The sequence below is a fragment of the Urocitellus parryii genome, chromosome 12, assembly GCF_045843805.1.
Source record: "Urocitellus parryii isolate mUroPar1 chromosome 12, mUroPar1.hap1, whole genome shotgun sequence".
Taxonomy (NCBI): Eukaryota; Metazoa; Chordata; class Mammalia; order Rodentia; family Sciuridae; genus Urocitellus; species Urocitellus parryii.
Genome location: NC_135542.1, coordinates 12,112,346 through 12,133,949, shown reverse-complemented (window position 1 = coordinate 12,133,949; position 21,604 = coordinate 12,112,346). Strand labels below are relative to the sequence as shown.

At 41.0% G+C, this 21,604-nt stretch overlaps 1 protein-coding gene across 1 annotated transcript in view; it reads left to right on the top strand.

Moving 5' to 3' along the window:
• Vwa3b (von Willebrand factor A domain containing 3B) overlaps window positions 1–21,604 on the top strand; it is a 187,079-nt gene that overhangs the window by 120,626 nt on the left and 44,849 nt on the right. Inside the window, exons 17-20 of the mRNA XM_026379299.2 lie at window positions 3,244–3,363; window positions 4,257–4,344; window positions 4,441–4,597; window positions 19,517–19,635. Coding sequence (XP_026235084.2) covers window positions 3,244–3,363; window positions 4,257–4,344; window positions 4,441–4,597; window positions 19,517–19,635 — 484 coding nt within the window. The remainder of the gene's footprint in view (window positions 1–3,243; window positions 3,364–4,256; window positions 4,345–4,440; window positions 4,598–19,516; window positions 19,636–21,604) is intronic.

The window sequence follows — 21,604 nt, the reverse complement described above, 5'->3', positions numbered from 1 at the left end:
CCAGGGCCTTGTGCATGCAAGGCAAGCACTCTACCAACTGCATTATATCCCTCATATAGTGGATTTTTATGTGGATCTTCAACCCTGTGGAACTCAATAGTCCTAGAAGTTCTATTGTCTCTATAGGCAAAATGTTACCTGCAAATAGAGTTTTATCTTCTCCTTTCCAATCTTTCTAACTTTATTTCTTCTTCTTGCCTTGCTGCAATAGCTAGAACTTCCAGTACCATATTGAAATAAGAGTGGCCATCCTTGCCTTTTATCCCATCTTAGGAAGAAGGAATTTAGTCTTTTCCCATTCTGATTTTAGCTATATGTGGTTGCACATATTGCTTCAAGTTGAGAATGTTCTCCATATTCCTAGCTTTCTGAAAGTTTTTATCAACAATGGATGCTGGATTTTGGCAAATGCCTTTTCTATATCAATACATGATTTTTATTCTTTTGTCTATTGATATGGCAGATTCCATTATGTCCCTTTCAAATGATGAGGCAGCCTTGGATATCTTGAATATTTTCTGCTTTGTCTTGGTGTGCCATTCTTTTAGTATGTTGCTAGGTTTTGTGAGCTAAAGTTTTGTTGAGGATTTTTGAATCAAAATTGCTGAAGGGTATTGGTCTGTAGTTCTTTCTTAATAATGTCTTTGTCCAATTTCGGTATCAAGCTAATAGAGTCCTCATCAAATGGGTTGGGAAGTTGTCCCTCCTCTTCTACTCCTGGAAGAAACTGATGTAATTCTTTTAATGTTTGGTAAAATTATCATGGAACCATTTAAATCTACAGAGTTCTTTTTCAGAATGTTTTTCATCATGAATTCAGTTTCCATAATGGTTTTAACATTATTATTATCTTGTTTAAATTATTATTTCATCTTTTTTAAATGTTAGAAGTTAATAGGTTTGGGGGAAGAGGCTCATTTTCTTCTACTTTGTTAAATTTGTGAGCACAAGTTGTTCATGATGTTCCTTCTCTTCCTTTTCATTGGCTGCAGGATCTGTACTAGTGCCCCTCCTTTCATTGCTCGTTCTTTGTGCCTTAAGTCTATCTTCTCTCTTTTTGTCTTTTTCATTCTTGCAAGAGGATTCCTTTCCTATTTCCTCATTTGTTTCAAGAGAATTAGTGATTAACCATGAAAGCATCTGAATGGACAGCTTCTTTGAAATCCTGGTTGGATAATTCTAATTTCTGACTCATCTTGCTGGCATCAATATTGTTTTTTTTTTCTTATTGAAGATTTGATTCTTAGTTCTTGAAAGACAAGTGATTTATTGTAGTATCCTGAACATTTTGCGTATTATTTGGGGGACTTTGGATCCCATGTAAGTCTTTTATTTGGGGGCAGTGGCCACTCTGTTTTAAATTTAGCAATGTAGGCCTTGGTCTGCTCTTGTGGGCTGTGGTTGCCATGGTAATTTAATTTTTATAGCCTTTGGGGTATATTTCTGGTATTATTATTTTCTTGTTTTTTCTGGCATCTCTGGCTCTCCTTTTGGTCCCTGCTGGTTTTGCCCAAGGTGGCAACAGAGGTCTCCTCAGACCAGAATGCTAGGTCTTCCAGGGGGAAGATTGTGGTGGCTTCTCCCACTGCTGTCCCTTGGGGGTCCCCATGTCTCTAGGCAGGAGAATCCAGCCTTGACCTCACAAGGACATAGAGGCATCCTGGAACAAACCATGAGCTACAACTCAGTCCCTTGTGAATAACCTGTCCACTTGCTCCTGATGTCCCTGTACAAGGGAGAAGTGTCTTATGTTCCTGGGGAAAAAAAACAGGTTTCCCATCCCAGGCCAATTGGTGGCTGCGTCCCCAGTACCAATCGGTCCTGGATGCCTCGCCCAGTAAACCTGAGTCTTGCCAGAGCTGTTATTTGCTACTTGTTCAAAACATTTCACTTATAAAAATCCTTGGTATTGGGCAGGCAACCAGGTACTGTATTTTTTATTTCATTTTCACTTTCAAAGCAGAAGAGTGCTGAAATGGAGCTGCTAAGCAGAGTCAGGGGAAGAGTTAGATGCTTGAATCCACTGCTATATGAATCTGTTTTTATTCAGTATCTTCGGGTGTGGCACTAGGACATCTTTTTGTATGGGGCCTTTGGGAGCTAGATTTCATTTTCTTTTTGCCGCAGTCTTGTATCTGGAGGGGTTTGCCTTGTGTTTGTGGACAAGGTGGCCTGCCAGTGAGGTCAGCAACAGGAGCTCAGCTCTCCCATGAGGGTCATTGATCTCTTGCTCACAGACACAGCTCCCAAGAAAATGTGTCTTTCTTCACTCTTGGCTACAGAGGCAGCAAGACCAGTCTCACCTTCTTGTTGCCTAGAAAGAAAAGACAATGAGCACCAGATAGCACAGTCCCATCTCCATGCATGGAGACCGCTGGTGCCACTGTTCTGTGCAGCAGAGAGATCATTTGCAGATTACTGGCCAAGCTTCACTCCCACTATCTAATTTCTTATAGGAGAGAGTGAGTCCCCCTCCTACATTGAAAACATGGATGCATTTCTTTCATGAACGCTTATAGAGAGCCTTGGTGCTTGTGAAGAACACAGAACACATTTACAGTCAGTGTGTGTGTTATCGAGGATGAAAAGGAACTAAGATACCTTGTAACAGACTCATTTAATGCTCACAGATTCAGTATCACCATTGAACCAGTCAAGGGACCTACAGAGGGTTAATAACAATTAAATGAAGTCTGAACAGCAGCTGTGGTGGGCAGAATTTCTAAAAGGGCTCACCAAAGATGTCCTGCCCTAAACCCTGAAGCCTCTAAACATGACAAGACATTGCTCTAGAGGTTATGTTACATTGACTCAAAGCCAAGGTATCCAGGGGGTCCAGTGTGGCCACATGAAATCCCTTGAAAACTGGTGGCAAAAGAGAGAGGGAGATTTGAGCCGTAATAGGAATTCAGTGCATCATTGCTGGCTGGCAGGTGGCAGAAAGCAGGAGACAGGCTGCTGGCTGAGGAAATGGGAACCTCAGTCCTGCAGCCACAAGGATTGCACCTGCCGACAATGTGAATGAACGTGGAAGTGGGTTTCTTACCAAGAAGAGCACAGCTTGAATTCTGATACAGGGATCAAGTCATTGTCACAGCACTCGGTTTGCATCAGGGCCACCCCCTGAAGACTGGGACACTAAGGTTGCACTCTTCTTTGAAGGATTTAGGGAAATAGGTGCATGAATCAAGTATCTCTTTCCACCCCAAATCCCTTTAATCCCTCTCCCTGTGGTACCAACAGAATCAACCAAAACCAGCCTGCTCAGAAGCCAGATGTCCGCCCTCAAGAGCCCACCTTGCAGTGAGAGAAAGGACTGTCTCTCCAAATCCAGCAGCTGGACCCTTTCTCTGAGTGACAGAGGCAAGTACACGAGGGACCCCGTCCCGGGATGTGCTGGCCAGCCTCCTTTGGCCCCATGTCCCTGTTCTGAACGAGCCGGATAGGTATATGTTGGGGGAAAATGAATCACGATTTCAAGGTTCTCAGATTGCCTCCCATTTGGAGGGCTCCCCTGTCAGTCGGCTCCAGCAGCCTTGGTGTGCTGGATTCCTTTGGGCTAGACTTGTGCTGCTTGCACTTTGGTTCAGGACACACCAGCAGCTTGGGGCCACTCTGTGCTTCCAATTGGAACCGTTTATACTTCATAGTGTGTTTATTTTCTTCCCATCAATCACTGGTGGTGCTATCTGATGATCCCCTCTCTGACCCAAATTGTTAGCCTTTTGGGGCTAAATATAAAGAAAACTTGACTTTTCCACTTGGAATTTATTCCTATTGATAAAATTATTCTTAAAATAATAAATCTTTAAAAGTTGAAGTTCCCATATTATTTTCCCCTTACATAAAATAGTTAACTAAATAATAAATCCCAAACACACAGACACACGGTCCCCTACTCATGGCTGATGTGCACCTGTTGTCACTCATCAGAGCCTAATCAAACCCTGTTTTCAGGGCCTGCTCTGTGTGACATTTTTTCCCTCAATGTCACTTAGCCTGTCATATCTCTGCTACACACACACAGTCCATAAAGGGCTTATCAAACAATGACTAGGATTTGATTTCTTAGGGATTTAACCAACCCATTTAACCCCTCCCTCCAGATGCTCCTTTCCATTCATAAAACCAAGTACCTACAAGGGCACACTCTTAAAACTCCAGATACTGATTTCAAAACTTGCCTAGCAAGTGTGAACCTCAACTAGTGTGATCCTGTGCATTTTGTCACATACCCGCCATGGTCTCTTCCACAGAGATGAGCATCCTGCTGACGAATGAGTATCCGGCCGACGGATCGTCAGCTAGATGGACGGGAGAAGGAAGCCAAGTCTACGATGACAAGTGAGAGCCTTCCTTTGAGGAGGATAATTTCATTATGCTGTTGTTCATGACCCATTGAGACAGAAGTGTTAAAACCCCACAATCCTCTGTTGTTAGCCTTTCAGAGGTGTCCTCAGAGAGCTGGCTTCAGATCCACGGCCTGGTGGCCAGGAAGCTCACCATCATGGACGCCTTGTCAGGGACCATGGTGCCCCACAGCCCCACCTATGTTCCCATCTTGGACAAGCATGTCTCCTCCAAGGTCTTTGATGAGGTAACCCGATGGTCTTCATGTCGCTGCTTGGGATATGTTTAGTTTTCTGTTTAAATAAAAATAAACCCAGTGCAGTTTCCTGTGCCGCTGTAACAAGCATATTTCAGCCATTGGAAGAAATCGTCCTTAAGGCAGGGACAGGGAAAGAGAGAGGCACTTAAGAGTCCTTGGTTGAAGTTGAGACAGGCGGTGGAGGGCTGGTCCCTCCTGTGGAAGTCCAGAGCTGCAGAAGTGCTTGGAAGCTCTCGAGGCCTGAGCCTAGCGAGCACAGCATCCAGGACCAGATGAGTCTGGAAGAACTTGGAAGCAGTCCCGTGCTTCCTGAATTGAGTGACTTCTTTTTCATCCTAAAGCCCTCCACAGGAAAAGTCAGAGAGTGGGAGAGAGACCAAACCACAGAGAGTGATTGGATAGCCATGTGCTCCAGGAGAAACAGCCTGGAGCAGGGGGCGGGGTGGGGGGTGGCTGACGGGCCAGGCAGACAGCCGGCGCTTCGGTATCTGCAGGGTCTGTGTCTGCAGATTCCACTGACCACATGTTGAAATACCCAGGAAGACAATGGCATTGTACTGGACGTGTGCAGAGGGGTTTTTCCTTGTTGTTTTTCCTTAAAAATTCATTGTGGCAGCAGGTACAGTGGCACACACCTGTAACCCCAGCAGCTTGGGAGGCTGAGGCAGGAGGATCAAGAGTTCAAAGCCAGCCTCAGCAACCTAGTGAGGCACTAAGCAACTCAGTGAGATTCTGACTCTAAATAAAAGTATGTGTTAAGTGGTTAAGTGTCTCTGGGTTCCATCCCCAGAACAAAAAAAAGAAAAAAAAGAAAAAAGAAAAGAAAGAAAAAAAAAAAAACCTCAGTACTGCATAACATTTACATTGTTTACATTGTAAGAAATATTATAAATCATCTATAGATGATCTAAAGTGTATGGGAGAATGTGCATAAATTGTATGCAAAGACCATGCCATTTGATATAAGGCATTTGAGCATCTGCAGCTTTGGTACTTGCTAGTGGGAAAAGGGGTTCCTGGATGCTGAGGGATCCCCCCAGGTACTGACAGATGATTGTACTGAAAAGTTACCATCAAATTTGGCAACTAGGAAGTCCTTGTCCTTAGCAAGAACAATTCCAGGTTCAAAGCCAGCCTCAGCAACTTAGCAAGGCCCTAAGCAACTTAGCGAGGCCCTGTCTCAACATAAAAAAATAAAAAGGGCTGGGGATGTGGCTCTGGTTAAGTGCCCCTAGGTTCAGTCCCTGATACCAAAAAGAAATAAAATAAAATAAAAAAATAAAAACAAAAGAACAATTTCAGGGAGCATGGAGACTCCAGTGGGACATAGAACACCAAAGAATGTAAGCGTAGAGACTGGGCTCCACTGGGCTCCACTGCTTCCCGGCAAAGGTAGCAACTACTGCTTTATAGTAGCTAAATGGAAACAATGTCCTTAAAAGGCCTTTCTCATACTGAAATATTTAAGGAGGAAATGATAAAATGTTTGGAACTTGCTTCAACATAAGCTGGATGGTGGGAGTAGTGGGGGAGGCTAGGAGTGGGTGAAACACATTGTTTATAGTTGATAATTGTCGAGGGGGAGGCTGAATGTACTATTCCTTCTGCTTTTTGTATATTTGAGATTTTCCATAAGAACAAAGTGATAAAAATCAAAAGCAAAAAATCTTTTTAAATAGGAAAGTTTAAGGCCAGCCTCAACAACTTAGAGAAGCCCTAAACAACTTAGCCAGATCCTGTCTCAAAAAAATAAAAAATAAAATAAATAAAAAGGGCTGGAAATTTGGCTCAGTTTTTAAGTGCCCCTGGGTTCAATCCCCAGTACCCGCCCCCCCAAAAAAAAGAAGAAAAAAAAATTATATCACCCCCGGAAGTCAACAGGCATCTTGCCAACATCACTGTTCCTACTCTGGCGGTTGAGTGTGGCTTCATTTCATCTGGCTCCTGCTACTTTGTCTCAAGATTCCAGAAGCAACAGAAAGGTGAACATTGATTCAATTCATCCAGGAAACTTGGTTACCTTTTCTTCATATTCTGTATATTTCTTACATTAGTATCCTGGAGTTTTTATTTAGAATAAGATATATTTAGTCAAGTCTTCCTGGAAATAGACTTTTTCCTGGGTTTATGCCTCTTTGTAAGCCTCCCAAGAAGTTGAGACACAGTGAAAAGTAAATTTCTCAAAAATCAGGAAGTGTAAGCAGAGAATCAAAGAAAGAAGTCATAAAGGAAAGATTTATAGACTGAATATATAGAAGGGTTTTTTTACATAGAGACATAAATAAAATGAAGACAGAATTCAGAAAAATATCTGTAACATATGCAACACACAAAGGATCCTAAGAGTATTTTATGTGTGTATGTGTGTATCCGTATAAATCAGTGTTCAGCAAAGATACACACATGCACACAAACCCATACCGCGCAGGAATACGAAAATGATATACACCTTAGTGGAAAATCTAGGGGAAAAAATCAAAACTACGTACAAAATTACTTACCTTCCCTGGTTACCAAATAGTATGACTTAGAAAAAAACGTAAATTGGAAATCAGTTAGACACCCTCCCCCATCGAAGTGGTAAGGTCAAAAAATAAAGCTGGAATGAAATGAGAAACTTTACATCCTGCTAGTAGGGGTTTTAATTAGTGTAAGCTTGCGTACAATGTCTTCAGATCCTTAAGGGCTTAAAACATTTACCCTTGTAAATCCATATATCACTAGGAATCTATGTAAGTAAATGCTCAATTAGAGATATTGACAAATACATGCAGAGAATGATTATTGATGGCTTACATCTAAAAATGAGAAACTTGAAGTCAATCTAAATACCTACTAAGTACATTCCTATAATCACATATTGTATACTCATTAAATGCATTTCTGAAGGATAAGTAATGACCTGGGGAAAATCCTCAATATCATACTGAATGGAAAGATCAGGGCACAAAACTGCCCATGTCGAGTGTTGACCGCTGGGTTACAGGTGTGCTCGGCACAGGTGGACAGAGTACCTCCTCATTCCCTTCTTTCTTTTATCAAATGTTAATAGTTTGGCTGGGGGTGTGATTGTTGGTAATTTTTTTTTAATCATAGATGGACCCAGTACCTTTATTTTATTTATTTATTTTTATGTGGTGCTGAGGATCAAACCCAGTGCCTCACACAGGCCAGATGAGTACGCTACCACTGAGCCACAACCCCAGCCCCTAATGTTTGTTTTTTATTTATATGCTTGCATGTTTTTATTGTAGATTAACTCTGAACCTACATGAATTACATACTGAGGAAAAGTTAAGAAAAGCAGAATTAACAGCAAAAGAGAAGATGGTGAAAATACAAAAAGAACTCGATTGTTAATTAGTTAATTAGTTTTTTTTATCTGATGAGTGATGTATGAATAGATTTTCAGCATGAATAATTTAACCCATATAAAAGTCTTCAGAGGAATCTCTGGATGCTTCTCTGACATGAAGGGACCACTGAATAGTTTGGTAAATTTCCTTCTAATTCTTTTTCTATACACACACAGATCGATGTGTGTGTGTATATAACATGCTATTTATACATAATAATTTTAATCAATATAAATAAGGCAATACCATATGGATTTGCAGTTTGGTCTTTTGAAAAATGTGTCTTAGAGGGCTGGAATTGTGGCTCAGTGGTAGAGTGCTTGCCTGGCATGCATGAGGCCCTGGGTTTGATCCTCAGTGTTGCATATAAATAAATAAATAAAATAAAATAAAAGATCCATTGACAACTAAAAAATATCTTAAAAAAAGAAAAGAAAAATGTGTCTTAGAGACCTTTCCACACCATAGATCTGGGTCAGTCTTACTCTCTTCAGTTGCAATGTTCTTCCGTATTATTAAGGGACACCTACATCATGTCCTTCCTTCCCTGTAGATTTCACTGCACACAGATTTGTTGGCACATGGACAAGACGACCTTTGAGACAGATTCCCTCCAGTGGGATTGCTGGACCCAAAGGACCTGTGCATTTTCCATTTTGATGGGGAAGTCCAAATCATTCTCTCAATACATTTTACACTTCCACCAGTCTGCACCCCCACAGGCAGTGTAGGATAGGGCCCTTTCCTGAAGAGGAACCCTATGATGCTGTTGGTGATATGCTTTGTGGGTGTGGAGATGTGCTGGTGGTGCTGAAGGTGGTGTGCGGGTATGAACTGTTCTTCAACCTGCCCACCCCTCACTGGCTCATATGCTGTAGAAGCAAATACAGTAACTTAGTCCCACAGTCAGAAATCGTTTCTTTGGGATGCATCCTATACATGTGTGCTCTGGGAGAAGCGTTATTACTTACGCTGAGATTGCTATAGTGTGAGAAGAAGTAATGCATACAGTGGGTAGTACTTAGAGGCGTTTAATTACATGCCTTCTGCATGCCGGTGCTGGGCTCTGGAATACGTGCCAAGGAGGACAGCTGACATGCAGGAGAGGCCCCAACTTGATTCCTTATCAGGGAAGGTTGGTCTTAGCAGGTGTCAGCGTCATGAAGTGGAGGAGGTGGAGGGTCCCTGGCAGGGGCTGCTGTGGGCCAGCCTGTGGGCCAGCCTGTGGGCCAGCCTGTGGGCCAGCGTTTGTTCTGGGAATCCTCCAGGTTGATGAAGGGAGCACCTTGGCTGAATTGAGGAGTTTGAACTTCATCCTGAGGGGAATGAAGGGCTCTCAGCAGACAAGAGAAAATTAATCTGAGGTCCTGGCTGCCATGAGCAGGCTGGGGGGAGAGGAGCGAGGTTGGGAAGATTCAGGGGGGGTGGGGAGGCACGCTGTGGGCAGCCCAGACCTAGTGGCGCCCCGAGTGGATCCAAGGCCATTATCGAGTCAAGTGGACAGGGCCGAGCAGTGTGTGGCTGGCAGAGAAAAATGTCAAGACCTCTATCAAGATTGCAGCCTGGATGATCTAGAAGGAAGAGGACGGGAGGGGAAGTAGTGAGAGCCCTGGCATTAGAACATTCCAGTCTTCTGCCCCTAGAAAGCAAAGCCAAAGGGGGTGGACATTTTCAAGGGACAGGCGCCAGCTGCCAGCAAACCCATCCCCTCTTATTGGTAGGAAGAGCAAAACTCTTGGTGGTGCAAGACATATACTGCAATAAATCTCAATTTTATCATCAAAGCACACACTGTACTTAAAATATTTTCAAGTTTATTTCATTTTATTGGTACTGGGGATTGAACCTCAGGAGAGTTCTGCTTCTGAGCTACAACGCCAACCTTTTATAATTTTTTTTTTTTTTTTTTGAGATGGGGTCTTGCTCAATTGCCCAGGCAGGCCTTGAATAGGCCATCACACCCCTGCAAAAATTATGTTATTTTTGATTGACAAATCATAATTGTATACATTGATGGGGTACAATTTGATGCTTTGATATATGTACAATGTGGCATTATTCATTAAATTAAGCTCATTAACATATATATCACCCCCATTGCTTTTGTTTCTTTTATTTTTGTTTCTCTCTCTCTCTTCCTCTCTCTCCCTCTCTCTCTCTTCCTCTACTGGGGATTGACCCCAGGGGTACTATCCTGCTGAGCTACATCCCCGTTCCTTTTTCATTTTTTATTTTGAGAAAGGGTCTCATTAAGTTGCCCAGGCTGACCTCAAACTTTCAATCCTCCAGCCTCCTTGGTTGCTGGCTGTGCACCACCGTGCCGGAACTTGCCTATTCTTTTTTTTCTTTTTTAATTTGTTCCTTTTAGATGTACTAACAGTAGAGTGTATTCTGACATATCATACACATATGGAGTACAACCTCCCACTCTTGAGGTTGTATGTGATGAGGAGTTTCACTGGTCGTGTAGTCATGTATGAACATAGGAAAGTGATGTCCGATTCATTCTACTGTCTTTCCTATTCCCATCTTCCCTCCCTTCCCTTCCCTTTATTCCCTTTTGTCTAATCCACTGAACTTTTATCCCCCCCCCACCTTATTGTGGGTTAGTATCCGAATGTCAGAGAGAACATTCAGCCTTTGGTTTGTGGGGGTTGGCTTATTTCACTTAGCATGATATTCTCCAGATCCATCTATTTACTGGCAAATGCCATGATTTCATTATTAGCTGTGTAATATTCCATTGTATATATTATACCACATTTTCTTAATCATTTCATCTGCTGAAGAGCACATAGATTGGTTCTGTGGTTTAACTATTGTGAATTAAGCTGCTACAAACATTGATGTGGCTGTGTCACTGTAGTATGTTGATTTTAAGTTCTGTGGGTGTATAACTGCATCAAATAGTAGCTCCATTCCAAGTTTTCTGAGGACTCTCCATTGTGCTTTCCAGAGTGGTTGCACCAATTTGCAGTCCCACCAGCAATGTATGAGTGAACCTTTTCCCCCACATCCTTACCAACATTTATTGTCACTTGTATTCTTTATAATTGCCATTCTGACTGGAATGAGATGGAATCTCAGTATAGTTTTAATTTTCATTTGTCTGTTAGTTTTTTTTTAATGATGACATTGCTTGATTTTATTTATATGTAGAACCTAAAAAAAAAAGTTGAACTCATAGAAATAGAAAGTAGAACGATGGTCAGCTGGAGTGGAGGGGGTCCCGATGGGAGTGTAGGTAAAGGGTACAGTTTCACATAGGCAGGAGGAATAGGTTTTGAGATCTACTGCAGAGTGGGGTAACTAGAGTGGAAAACAATGTGTTCTATTCCAAAATAACTAAGTAAATTTCAAATGTCTTGCATTTTTATCTTTTATTCCCTAATATTTTCTCTGACTGGAAGAAACCCTCAGCTATAAATAGAAAAAAAATAGCGATAATATCTCAAATATCCCCTACTTCATTATATATATATAGCTTTTTGAGATTTGGACCAAACATTTTATGATCAAGTAGACCGGAGCTGGAGGGCACCATGCTTGCACCTCCTCTGGCTTCACTGGGAATTTTGATTGACTTGCCCTCTCCTGTGAGTGGCCACGTCTGCCTGGGCTGAGCTGTGAAGCAGCGTTGGATTTTGTCCTCTGTTTCTTTCATTCATGACTTATGTATGGGCCTGCTCTTCTTCTGGAACACAATGCAGTTTCAGTTTTTAGTTTCCTGGGCCAGCATCAAATCTGTCACCTTGGAACTGAAGTGTGGAGCAGAGAGGTTGCCCTGGCAACGCTTCATTACAAGATGCAAAGTGAGCCAGATCATTTTATCTCCCCTCTTGCAAAAAAGATTGGTCCATCACCACATCGTATACGGGACAAAACGGCCTCAACCGTCTGAGGAACCTAGAATTCGAAGCTCTTCATTGCTTATTGCTTTGAAAAAAAAAAAGATTGGAAACATCTGTCTGCATTCTGGAGAATCTGCATTACCATCCATCATCAATGTCTCACCATCCTAGCTTTCTCAGGGTCCCATCAAGGCCTCCTGCTTTGATTGACGCTGGATTGTGTACATAGATGTGTGCATTTATGCCACAGCTCTATCATTTACTCCTGAAGGAATGTGACAAGGTCCCTAATCTATTATGAGACGGACCCTCATCACACACTGGGCTCTGAGAGAAGCACTTAATACCACTCAAGTGTCTCATCTGAAACTCAGAGCAGCCTGAGCTGTGGCTGGTCATCCTCACCTAGCTGACAAGGAAATCAGGTGCAAGAGATCTGGAATGTTCCCAAAGTCGTGACATCTTGTTGCTTTCCACTACAGTGGCCTTGAACATAAAGCTATCTATTGATTGAAAAGCTTTTTAAAGTAAAATTTTAAAATGATGGTTATTGCAGAAGATATGTGTGTGTGTGTGTGTGTTTATAATTCTTTTCATTGTACAGAAAGATCAGAAACTACAGGTAAGTGGAAAAGAAAGGAACAATAGAGTTAGAATCCCCCCAGGGGTGACTCACCTGGCGCTTTCTCTGGTTAGACCTTTTCTACGACACATATTTTTTGCTTTTTGGTTTTGTTGTTCCCCAATGAAGTCAAACTGAACATCCTACTTGGTACCTGCCTTTTGCTCAGCATCTCTCATGAACATTATTCACTGTCAGCACGAAGCTCCTCAGCTCTTTACAGGTCTGAATTAAAAATGCTGAGATACCATCACCGTCTCGGTAACAGGTTTTCATGGGCTTACGAGTGACCTTCTTCACACGCCGATGTGCCAGTTAATTTGGTGGCCTGCCTTCTGTCTGTTCTGTGGAGCTGAAAGCTGAGGACGTGTCACGTTAGCACTCAGCGGTGTGCACCATTGCAATAGCTATTGCATCCATGGTATTTATTCATGTGGGATTTACACTATTTGCCTGTTCATTACACACATCCAATCAGAACCTCTCCTTGGCGGATTTGGTAGTAAGTTCTGGATGTTTAATGGAAACACTGCTTTAGTTGAAAAAATAGTGACATTGGTGAATTCAGACAGGATTGAAGAATAAATATATAATAATCTCTATTTTCATACTGTTTTCTCAATTTCAAAATGTTTGGGATGGTTCTAGTTGAGCAGGTAATAGCTGTGTCTGTAGTTTGGTATTGTGTGTGTGTGTGTTGTTGTTGTTTTTTTTGTACCAGGGATTGAGCCCAGGGGCACTTAACCACTGAGCCACATCCCCAGCCCTTTTAATATTTTACTAAGAGACAGGGTCTCACTGAGTTGCTTAGCACCTCACTAAGTTGCTGAGGCTGGCTTTGAACTCATGATTCTCCTGCCTTAGCATCCTGAACTTCTGGGATTACAGACATGTGCCAGGGCACCCACCTATAGTTTTGTATTCTATTTTCTTCATTTAGCCCGAGTTCTGAATGTTTTTCCTCATAATGACCATTTTTGGATGAATTTTAATGATTGCTCTACTATTCAATAATATGAACTACTACAATTTACTTAATTGTTCCTCCTGTTATTAGATAGCTTATTTGGAGTTTAATGAATGTCCATTTTCCTATGTCTTTTTGCTATCACTAAAGCAGAATAGTAAAACAAAACAAAACCCCAAATTTTTCAGTTGCTATGTAAAAATGGTACCATATTTCATTTTAATATTCAATTATTTTATCATTTGCAAACAGTTTTCTTATATAAATTAAATACAGTTCTTAAATATTTTTTATATTATTAATATACTTGGCATGTTCTTAAAATATTCTTTTAAAATAGTCTTAAGATATTCTTTAAAAACAACAAAGTTATGCTTCACCCCATGCTTCAATGACCAAGAATTTAAATTTGGTAGAATTCAAACTTATTTATGCTTTATAATAAGATGAATTTAAAAGAAAAAGTCTTGAGGCCTTAGTCATTATTCTAATTTGTATATAGTTTTACTCTCTTGTGTATTCAATAAATGATGACTTTGTACATGTATTGTGCCAGTAACTACTATTTTTTAAAAGAGCCTAAAGAACTCTGGAGTTTGATATGGAAAGAGAAGCCATATATAAAAAAAAAAAACAGCAATAAATGCATTTGACTATAAAGGAACTGAATGAAAAAGTATGCAGAGACTGCCTAATATCTGTAGAGAGTGAGGATAAGTACCATTATCATTATTAATAAAGTTGTTCTTGAAATACAAGCAACCACAAACGTTAGCACAGATGTGGAGGAAAATTGCTGGTGGACTGTAAATTGGTGCAACCACTCTAGAAAACAGTATGGAGATTCCTCAGGAAACTTGGAATGGAACCATTTGACCCAATTATCCCACTCCTAAATTCATACTCAAAGAACTTAAAATCAGCATACTACAGTGATACAGCCACATCAATGTTTATAGCAGTTCAATTCACAACAGCTAGACTATGGAGCCAACATAGGTACTCTCCAACGGATGAATGGAAAAAAAAATGTGAATATATATATACACACACACACACACACACACACACACACACACATACACACACACACACACATATACACTGGAATATTAGCCATAAAGAAGAAGGAAATTATGGCATTTGCCAGTAAGTAAGTGGAACTCTAGACTATCATGCTAAGTGAAATAAGTCAATCCCTAAAAACCAAAGGCTGAATGTTTTGTCTTATTTGCAGATGCTAATTCACAATAGGGGTGGGGTGGGGGTTAGGGAAGAATAGAAGGATTTTGGATTAGACAAAGGGGAATGAAAGGAAGGGAGGGCATTGGGAATATGAAAGATAGTAGAATGAATGGGACATCATTTTCCTATGTGCGTGTATGATTACCCGACCAACGTAATTCTGCATCATGTACAGCCAAAAGAATGAGAAGTTATTCATGTATGTAAAATATGTCAAATACATTCTCCTACCATGTATAACTAGTTAGAACTAACTTTTTTAAAAAAGAAGACCTCATGAGAATGTAAAAAAATAATTTTAAAAAATTGCTCTTGAGTTCAGTGGTTGCCTTTGGGTATTTGATCTAACAGAAGATTTCTAACATCATCAGCCCAAATTGGCCTGACCATGAATTCTAGCAGTTTCCTCTGCATTTGTGGTCAGGACCTCTCCTCCCTCTCTCTCTCCCTCATTCTGTCCCTGTCTGTCTGTCTCTGCACTCACACAACCCTCACAAACTCTTGTCCCAAAGGGTGTGATCCTCAGTACGGATTTGGTAAGGCCTCTGGGTCAGCCTCAAGAAAACGGAAGCAGCAGTACCTCGAGGCTTCCTTTTGCTATCAACTACGGTCCACAGGGTCCCTCACTGTATTAATAAGCGAGCCACATTCAAAAGTGGCATGATCGGGGGCTTCTATTATCCTCAGCTTCCTCGTGAGCCCCACTCCCCTCCCCAGTGGCTTGCTTCTGGTCCCCCCCAGCCCTGAGAACGCCCCTTATGACCTCAGAGTCACATGAAGTTCGACATCATAAAGAGGGTGGTGTCGCATCTGACCTGCTGGGCCAGCACCATGCTGTAAAAACTAAGACCACAGACAGAAGGTGTGGGGTTATGCCTTTGTCTTTCCCCAGATCTGCATGCAGAAAGGGGGGAGGAGTGGGTGCCTACAAGCCAATTTGAATGACCACACTGAAGTCGGCCATGACCATGGAAGGCATGAGATCCAAGTCCACAAAAGAGGGAAGTAGCCCACGGATGGGGTGTCTTAAGTCCAAGCGTCCAGATGATGGTGGTGAAATGTTGTCATGTTGCTAAGTATTCAGGGGTGTGGATTTACAGCTGAGGCATCAGTTGACAAACTAGGAGAGCTATTTATAGACTTCTAAAGTTTGGGGGTTCCCCCCCCCAGGGAGATAAAAATGTGTCTTTCATTCCGCAGAGATGACTTTTTTTTTCCCCTTTGAAAGTGTATATGACCCGTAGCTCTATTTTGAGAGATGTTTGTTCCCCATGAACACGAGCTTCGGTCTCAAAGCCTAGTGGTGCCACCTTTGACCCAGTGTTCTGGTCTCTTCCTTTTGACCAGATTGTTCAGAAGCCACTGGCTGGTTTTTAAGTAGCAGGCTTGGACCATGTGACCTGTAACTTCATTTCTTTCTCTTTGGTTTTCTAAATCTTTGCCAGTTGGTGGGTTTGTTTGAGTCTTGATGGTTTAATTATAAAATTGATTTATGTATTTGAACAAAAACTAATCATTAATTTATGTATTTGAAAAAAAAAAAAAGAACTAAATAGTTAAGAAAGTCCTACCCGCCTCTCTTCACTTGCCCTGAATCCCAGATTTTGAGAAGTCATCGCAGCTGGTCATTGTAAACCTCATCTTATTCCTGTGTTAGATATGCTTTAAAATAAATAAAGCATCGCAGATAAAGTTGAGGACCCTGTATCACCTTTTTTGATCCCATTCTCCCCCCAGAGGTAAATAGCAGCCTATATTTCTACGTATGTTTTAAAACTTTTAGTACAAAGAGCACTAAAGCATTGTTCTCCAGGTTTAAAACTCCTATTGTCAAGGGATAAAAACAAAATGGAGTCACATTTGCTCGTGACACAGAAAACAGTCAGGCGGCCACTGTTCATCAGACCCCTCACGGGGCAACAGCTGAAGCTCTGAACCCAGCTGCAGACCCCCCACTCCAAGCAAGCTGACCCTTAAAACACTGATGACCCTGACCTTCTGCCTGATGGACCTCCTCCCCCAAACTACAGAGACCGAGACCACACCCAATTCCTTTCTCACAAACAGCTTGACTAATCATGGTCTGGCAGGTAATGCAATCTCCAGACCTCAGAAGGGTAAAGCTAGAAATATAGCTGCCATTTTGTAAAATCTTGGAGGACACTTCCCCAATGTTGCCCCTCTGATAATCTGTTCTTTTGAAATTTCTATTAATATAAAAGATTCTCAGTCTCTTTATACATATACCTACCTATCATCTATTTATCTATAATTCTTGGCTTTTGGCCTTTCTGTGATATAGAAAGGGAAAGGCATCCGGTATTATCATTCACCCATTCTTAAAGACTATTTTGTCTGCTCTAGAATTCATTCTGTTAAGATCCATCTTTGTTTCAGTTCCATTGTATTTTTTTAAGATAGGTTTTTAAATTTTTTTGTAGTTTTTTAAAAAATATAGTTGTTATTTTTCATCTAAGTTATCGGAATAGTGGGCAATCATACTTCTTAATTTTTCTTTGACATCCATCGCTTCCTGTGGCACTTGAGTCAAGTTTTGTAGTTTTATCTTTTTTGTCTTTGAACAGCTTAGTTGTAAGTCATTTTAATAATAATTAAAGTCGTGTTTAGAGATGGCTCATAAAATTAATTTAAGTGCATTGACGTTTTGTTTGTTAATTTCCTCAACTAATATTTTTGGCATTTGTGTTGTTTTTTCTTTGCTCTTCTATTTGAAGTTGCCTAAATCCATCCTCTTGGCCCTCAGCACCAGGGACAACACCATGGACATTTAGGGCGTTGGTTCCATGGTGATATTATGGCTCTCACAGAGACAAAACGTGGTCTGGTTTAGTGCCTGGTTGTGAAACCACAGGAGTGGCCTTTCACTGGGCAGGGCCTTCTTTCGGGGCTGAGACCTTCATGCCAGTTGACATCAGTCACTGATGTGACTTCTTTTCCAGAGCACTCATGGTCCCATTGGGTCCTACTGGCTTTGCGGGCGCTGAGCTCCCACTGCCCCGCCATCTTTGGAGCCAGAACCAATAGCCACGGCTTTAGCCCTGCTCACCATTCACATTTCTGTCCATCTTTTTACATCCATCCTTTATCAACTATGCTTCTGTCTTTCTTTTTCTTTCTTCCTATGAATTATTTTATTAAATAATAATAATAAAGTTTTTGGAAGATTTTAGTGGCAGGGAGGAACAGAAAACCATGAAATCTATCATCCTAATTAAAAGTAAAATATTTACTTCTTCAGAGCAATGAGAAGTTGTGCTCCATTTGTGTACAATGTGTCAAAATGCATTCTCATGTCATGTATAACTAATGAGAACAAATTTTAAAATTTTACTTTTTAAAATAATTTTCCACGTTTCCAAAATGTCTTCATGTTCATTATGATCAGAATATCATATGATTTTGGAACAACGATAGTACAGCTTAGTATTTTCCTATTCGATTTTTTTCTTTTTGTTTAAATGTTAAAGAATAGAATATACCTATATTATTTATTATTATTATTATTATTATTATTATTATTATTATTAAATATAGGAATCTTACACATTGCCCAGGCTGTTCTTAAACTCCTGAGCTCCAGTTATCCTCCAGCCTCTACCTCCCAAGGAACTGGGCCTACAGGGATGCACCACTACACCCAACTTGGAATATATCTTTTGATGAGTATATGTCTATCAATTTATCAACAAATATTTGGTGAGGGCCTATGAAGTTCCAGGTACTGTGCTAGGTGGTAGCAGTTTAGTAGTGACTGAAACAAAGTTCCTGCACAGAGCTCACATTCTGCTAGGGAGAGACGGGTAATATGCAAATAGGTAAATATAAAATGATTAAGATGAAAAGAAGTCTTGGGAACAGAAGAATATGATAGAGGGTTCTGGTTCCAGGGAAGATGGAGTGAGTCCTTCACCCCGTTTCCCCACTTGATACAACTATAAATCCTGGACAGAGTACTTAGGTGACCAATAAAAGGACATGGAAAAGGTCCCGAGAGAACTGGGGAGGGATACCAGAGTTTGAAGTTCCACCCAATCAGCGATAAGTTGGCCATTTTTCTCCCTGGAATTGACTGGCATGGAATCAGAGGTATCCCAAACCCACAAGTAAGCACCAGGTGCGGGAAGCAGAACCCAGAAAAGTCTCTATTTTTGGTACTCTGCTATTCTTGGAACCACTATTCCTTCCTCGTTTGCCAGCCAAGAGGAAAAATAGCCAAGAGATATAAACCAAAATCAGATATTCTCAAAAAAAGGAAATATGAAATAAATATATTAAAAAGATGTTTAATTCAACTAAGTCACTTACAAAGAAGCAACAGTGAGGTGTGTGCTTAACAATGTATTAATAATAATAATAATACAATATTAACATTGTTATTATTGTATTAATAATATGTATCAATAATACAATAATAATAATGTATTATTAATAATTTTTTCAAATTTTTTATGAACATGTAATAATTATGTATATTTAAGGAGTCCTATTTTTTATTGCCTGCTCTTTCCAACTTGATAGATGCTCTTGGAAATCATACTCAATGCTAAGTAGGGTTTCCTGAAGAGTTTTGGGCTTTGGGTGTTGGTGTTTTGGGTGTTGTGATGATGTGGTGTTTTAAAAATGTAGTTTTAAAATATAGAGTTTTAAGACCTGGAAGGGAAAAGTTAGCAATGACATCTGATCCTTATGGTTCATGACTCCCTCCACCTTCCACTTTTCTACATTTATAAGTTGTTGATTTTATAGTTGGAAAAACCGCCCACGGCCCTGCAGCTCCAGCTCTGCAGGCACGTGGGGACCTGTCAAGTGACACCTGCTTTCCTTTGGTTTTCCTTTGGCCTGTAGGTATTTCCTCTGGCACACGTGTGCAACGACACGAATAAGATGACACTGATCAATCCCCAAGGAGTCAAACTCAATATCTACAAGCAGAAAGTGGAGCAGGCCATTAAATCCTATGAAAAGTGAGTACTAGTCCCGACCGCTCTTCATCGGACGCGGAATTCGTTTCAGCCTGTTTTTTCTCGCGTGCCCTTGTTTGGCTTGAGTTTTTGTTTGTTTGTTTTTAATTTGAAGCAGCTATTTAAAAATCATCCAACATTCATATAAGCAGCTATGTAGGGACTTCTTATGTACCCGAATGTTCCCGAGAGTTCTCGAGAAACCATCTTCCCTTTCCAGCATTGGCTGATTCAATGACCCATGGATTGAAAATATGCAGAAGAAAAACGTTGCATCTGCGCTGCACATGAATAGACTTGGTTTTCTTGTCACGACTCCTCAGACAATGCCCACAGAACAACTGTTTACATGGCATTTACCCTATGCTAGGCGTTATAGGCAATTTAGAGATGATTTTAAGTGTACAGGAGACTGTGGAGAGGCTCCGTGGACATACTGGGTATGTCTTTTTATGGAAGGGCTTGGGCATCCCTGGATTTGGTATCTGGGGGTGGGCAGGAGGTCCTGGGACTAACCCCCATGGATACTGAGGGACAACTCTATACAAATAGATTATTATTTGAAACTTTTTGTACCTCCGGGCACGGTAGCACACGCCTACAATCCCAGCGGCTCAGGAGGCTGAAGCAAGAGGATCATGAGTTCAAAGCCAGCCTCAGCAACAGCGAGGCGCTAAGCACCTCGGTGAGACCCTGTCTCTAAATAAAATAAAAAATAGGGCCAGGGATGTGGCTCAGTGGTTGAGTGCCCCTGAGTTCAATCCCTGGTACAAAAAACAAGACAAAAACAAAAACTTTTCGTATCAAGTTCAAGATGACCAAGCTGACTCAACAGTGCCATCTTCCACCCCAGCGTAGAATTAATCCTTGATACACAGCTCTTAGACCTGGACTGTGCCCAGATTCTTCAGGCAAGACTGCTCTTCTTTCTGGAAGCTGGGCTCTTGTTTTTTTGTTTTATTCTTTCTTTCTCCACTACATATGAGAAAAAATGAAATAAAAACACAAAAGTCAATGATGTAGCCAGGCCAGCAATTACTAATCTCTAGTCATTTTGTGGTGGGCCTACTATGTGTTCAAAATAAGTATAGGCACTCATACATTGCTAGTGAGACTCCAAATTGGTGCAACCAATCTGGAAAGCAGTATGGAGATTCCTCAGGAATCTAGGAATGGAACCACCATTTGACCCAGCTGTCCCACTCCTAGGTTTATACCCAAAGGGCTTAAAATCAGCATACTACAGGGACACAGCCACATCAATGTTTATAACAGTTTAATTCACAATAGCTAAACTATGGAACCAACTTAGGTGCCCTTCAACAGATGAATGGATAAAGAAAATGTGGTGTCTGCACACAATGGAATGTTACTCAGCCACAAAGAAGAATGAAATTATGGCATTTGATGGTAAATGGATGAAACTGGAGACTATCGTGCCAAGTGAAATAAGCCAGCCCCCCAAAACCAAAGGCCGAATGCTCTCTCTGATATGTGGATGCTAACCCATAATAAGAGGGAAGGGAAGGGAGGTATAGAAGTTCATTGAATTAGATGAAGGGGAATGAAGGGAAGGGCGAAGGGATGGGAATTGGAGAGATGGTAGAATGAATCAGATATCACTTTACTACGTTCGTATATGAACACACGACCAGTGAAACTCCACATCGTGTTCAACCACAAGAATGGGAAGTCGTACTGCGTGTGTACGATGTGTCAGAATATACTCTACTGTCATGTATACCTAAAAAGCACAAATTTTTTAAAAGTCAGAAATAAAATAAATACCACTAAATTAATATATAAAAATGTATGTATCCCTTCACAGAAAATATAAATAATATACATAATTATTTTTTTTTAAAAAAAAGAAGAAAGTCCAGAGCTTGACTCCTGCCTACAGGGAGTGCCAGTCCATCCCACTAAGAGACCTTGGCCTACCATGTCCGTCACAGGCCTCTCCAAGCCCCCC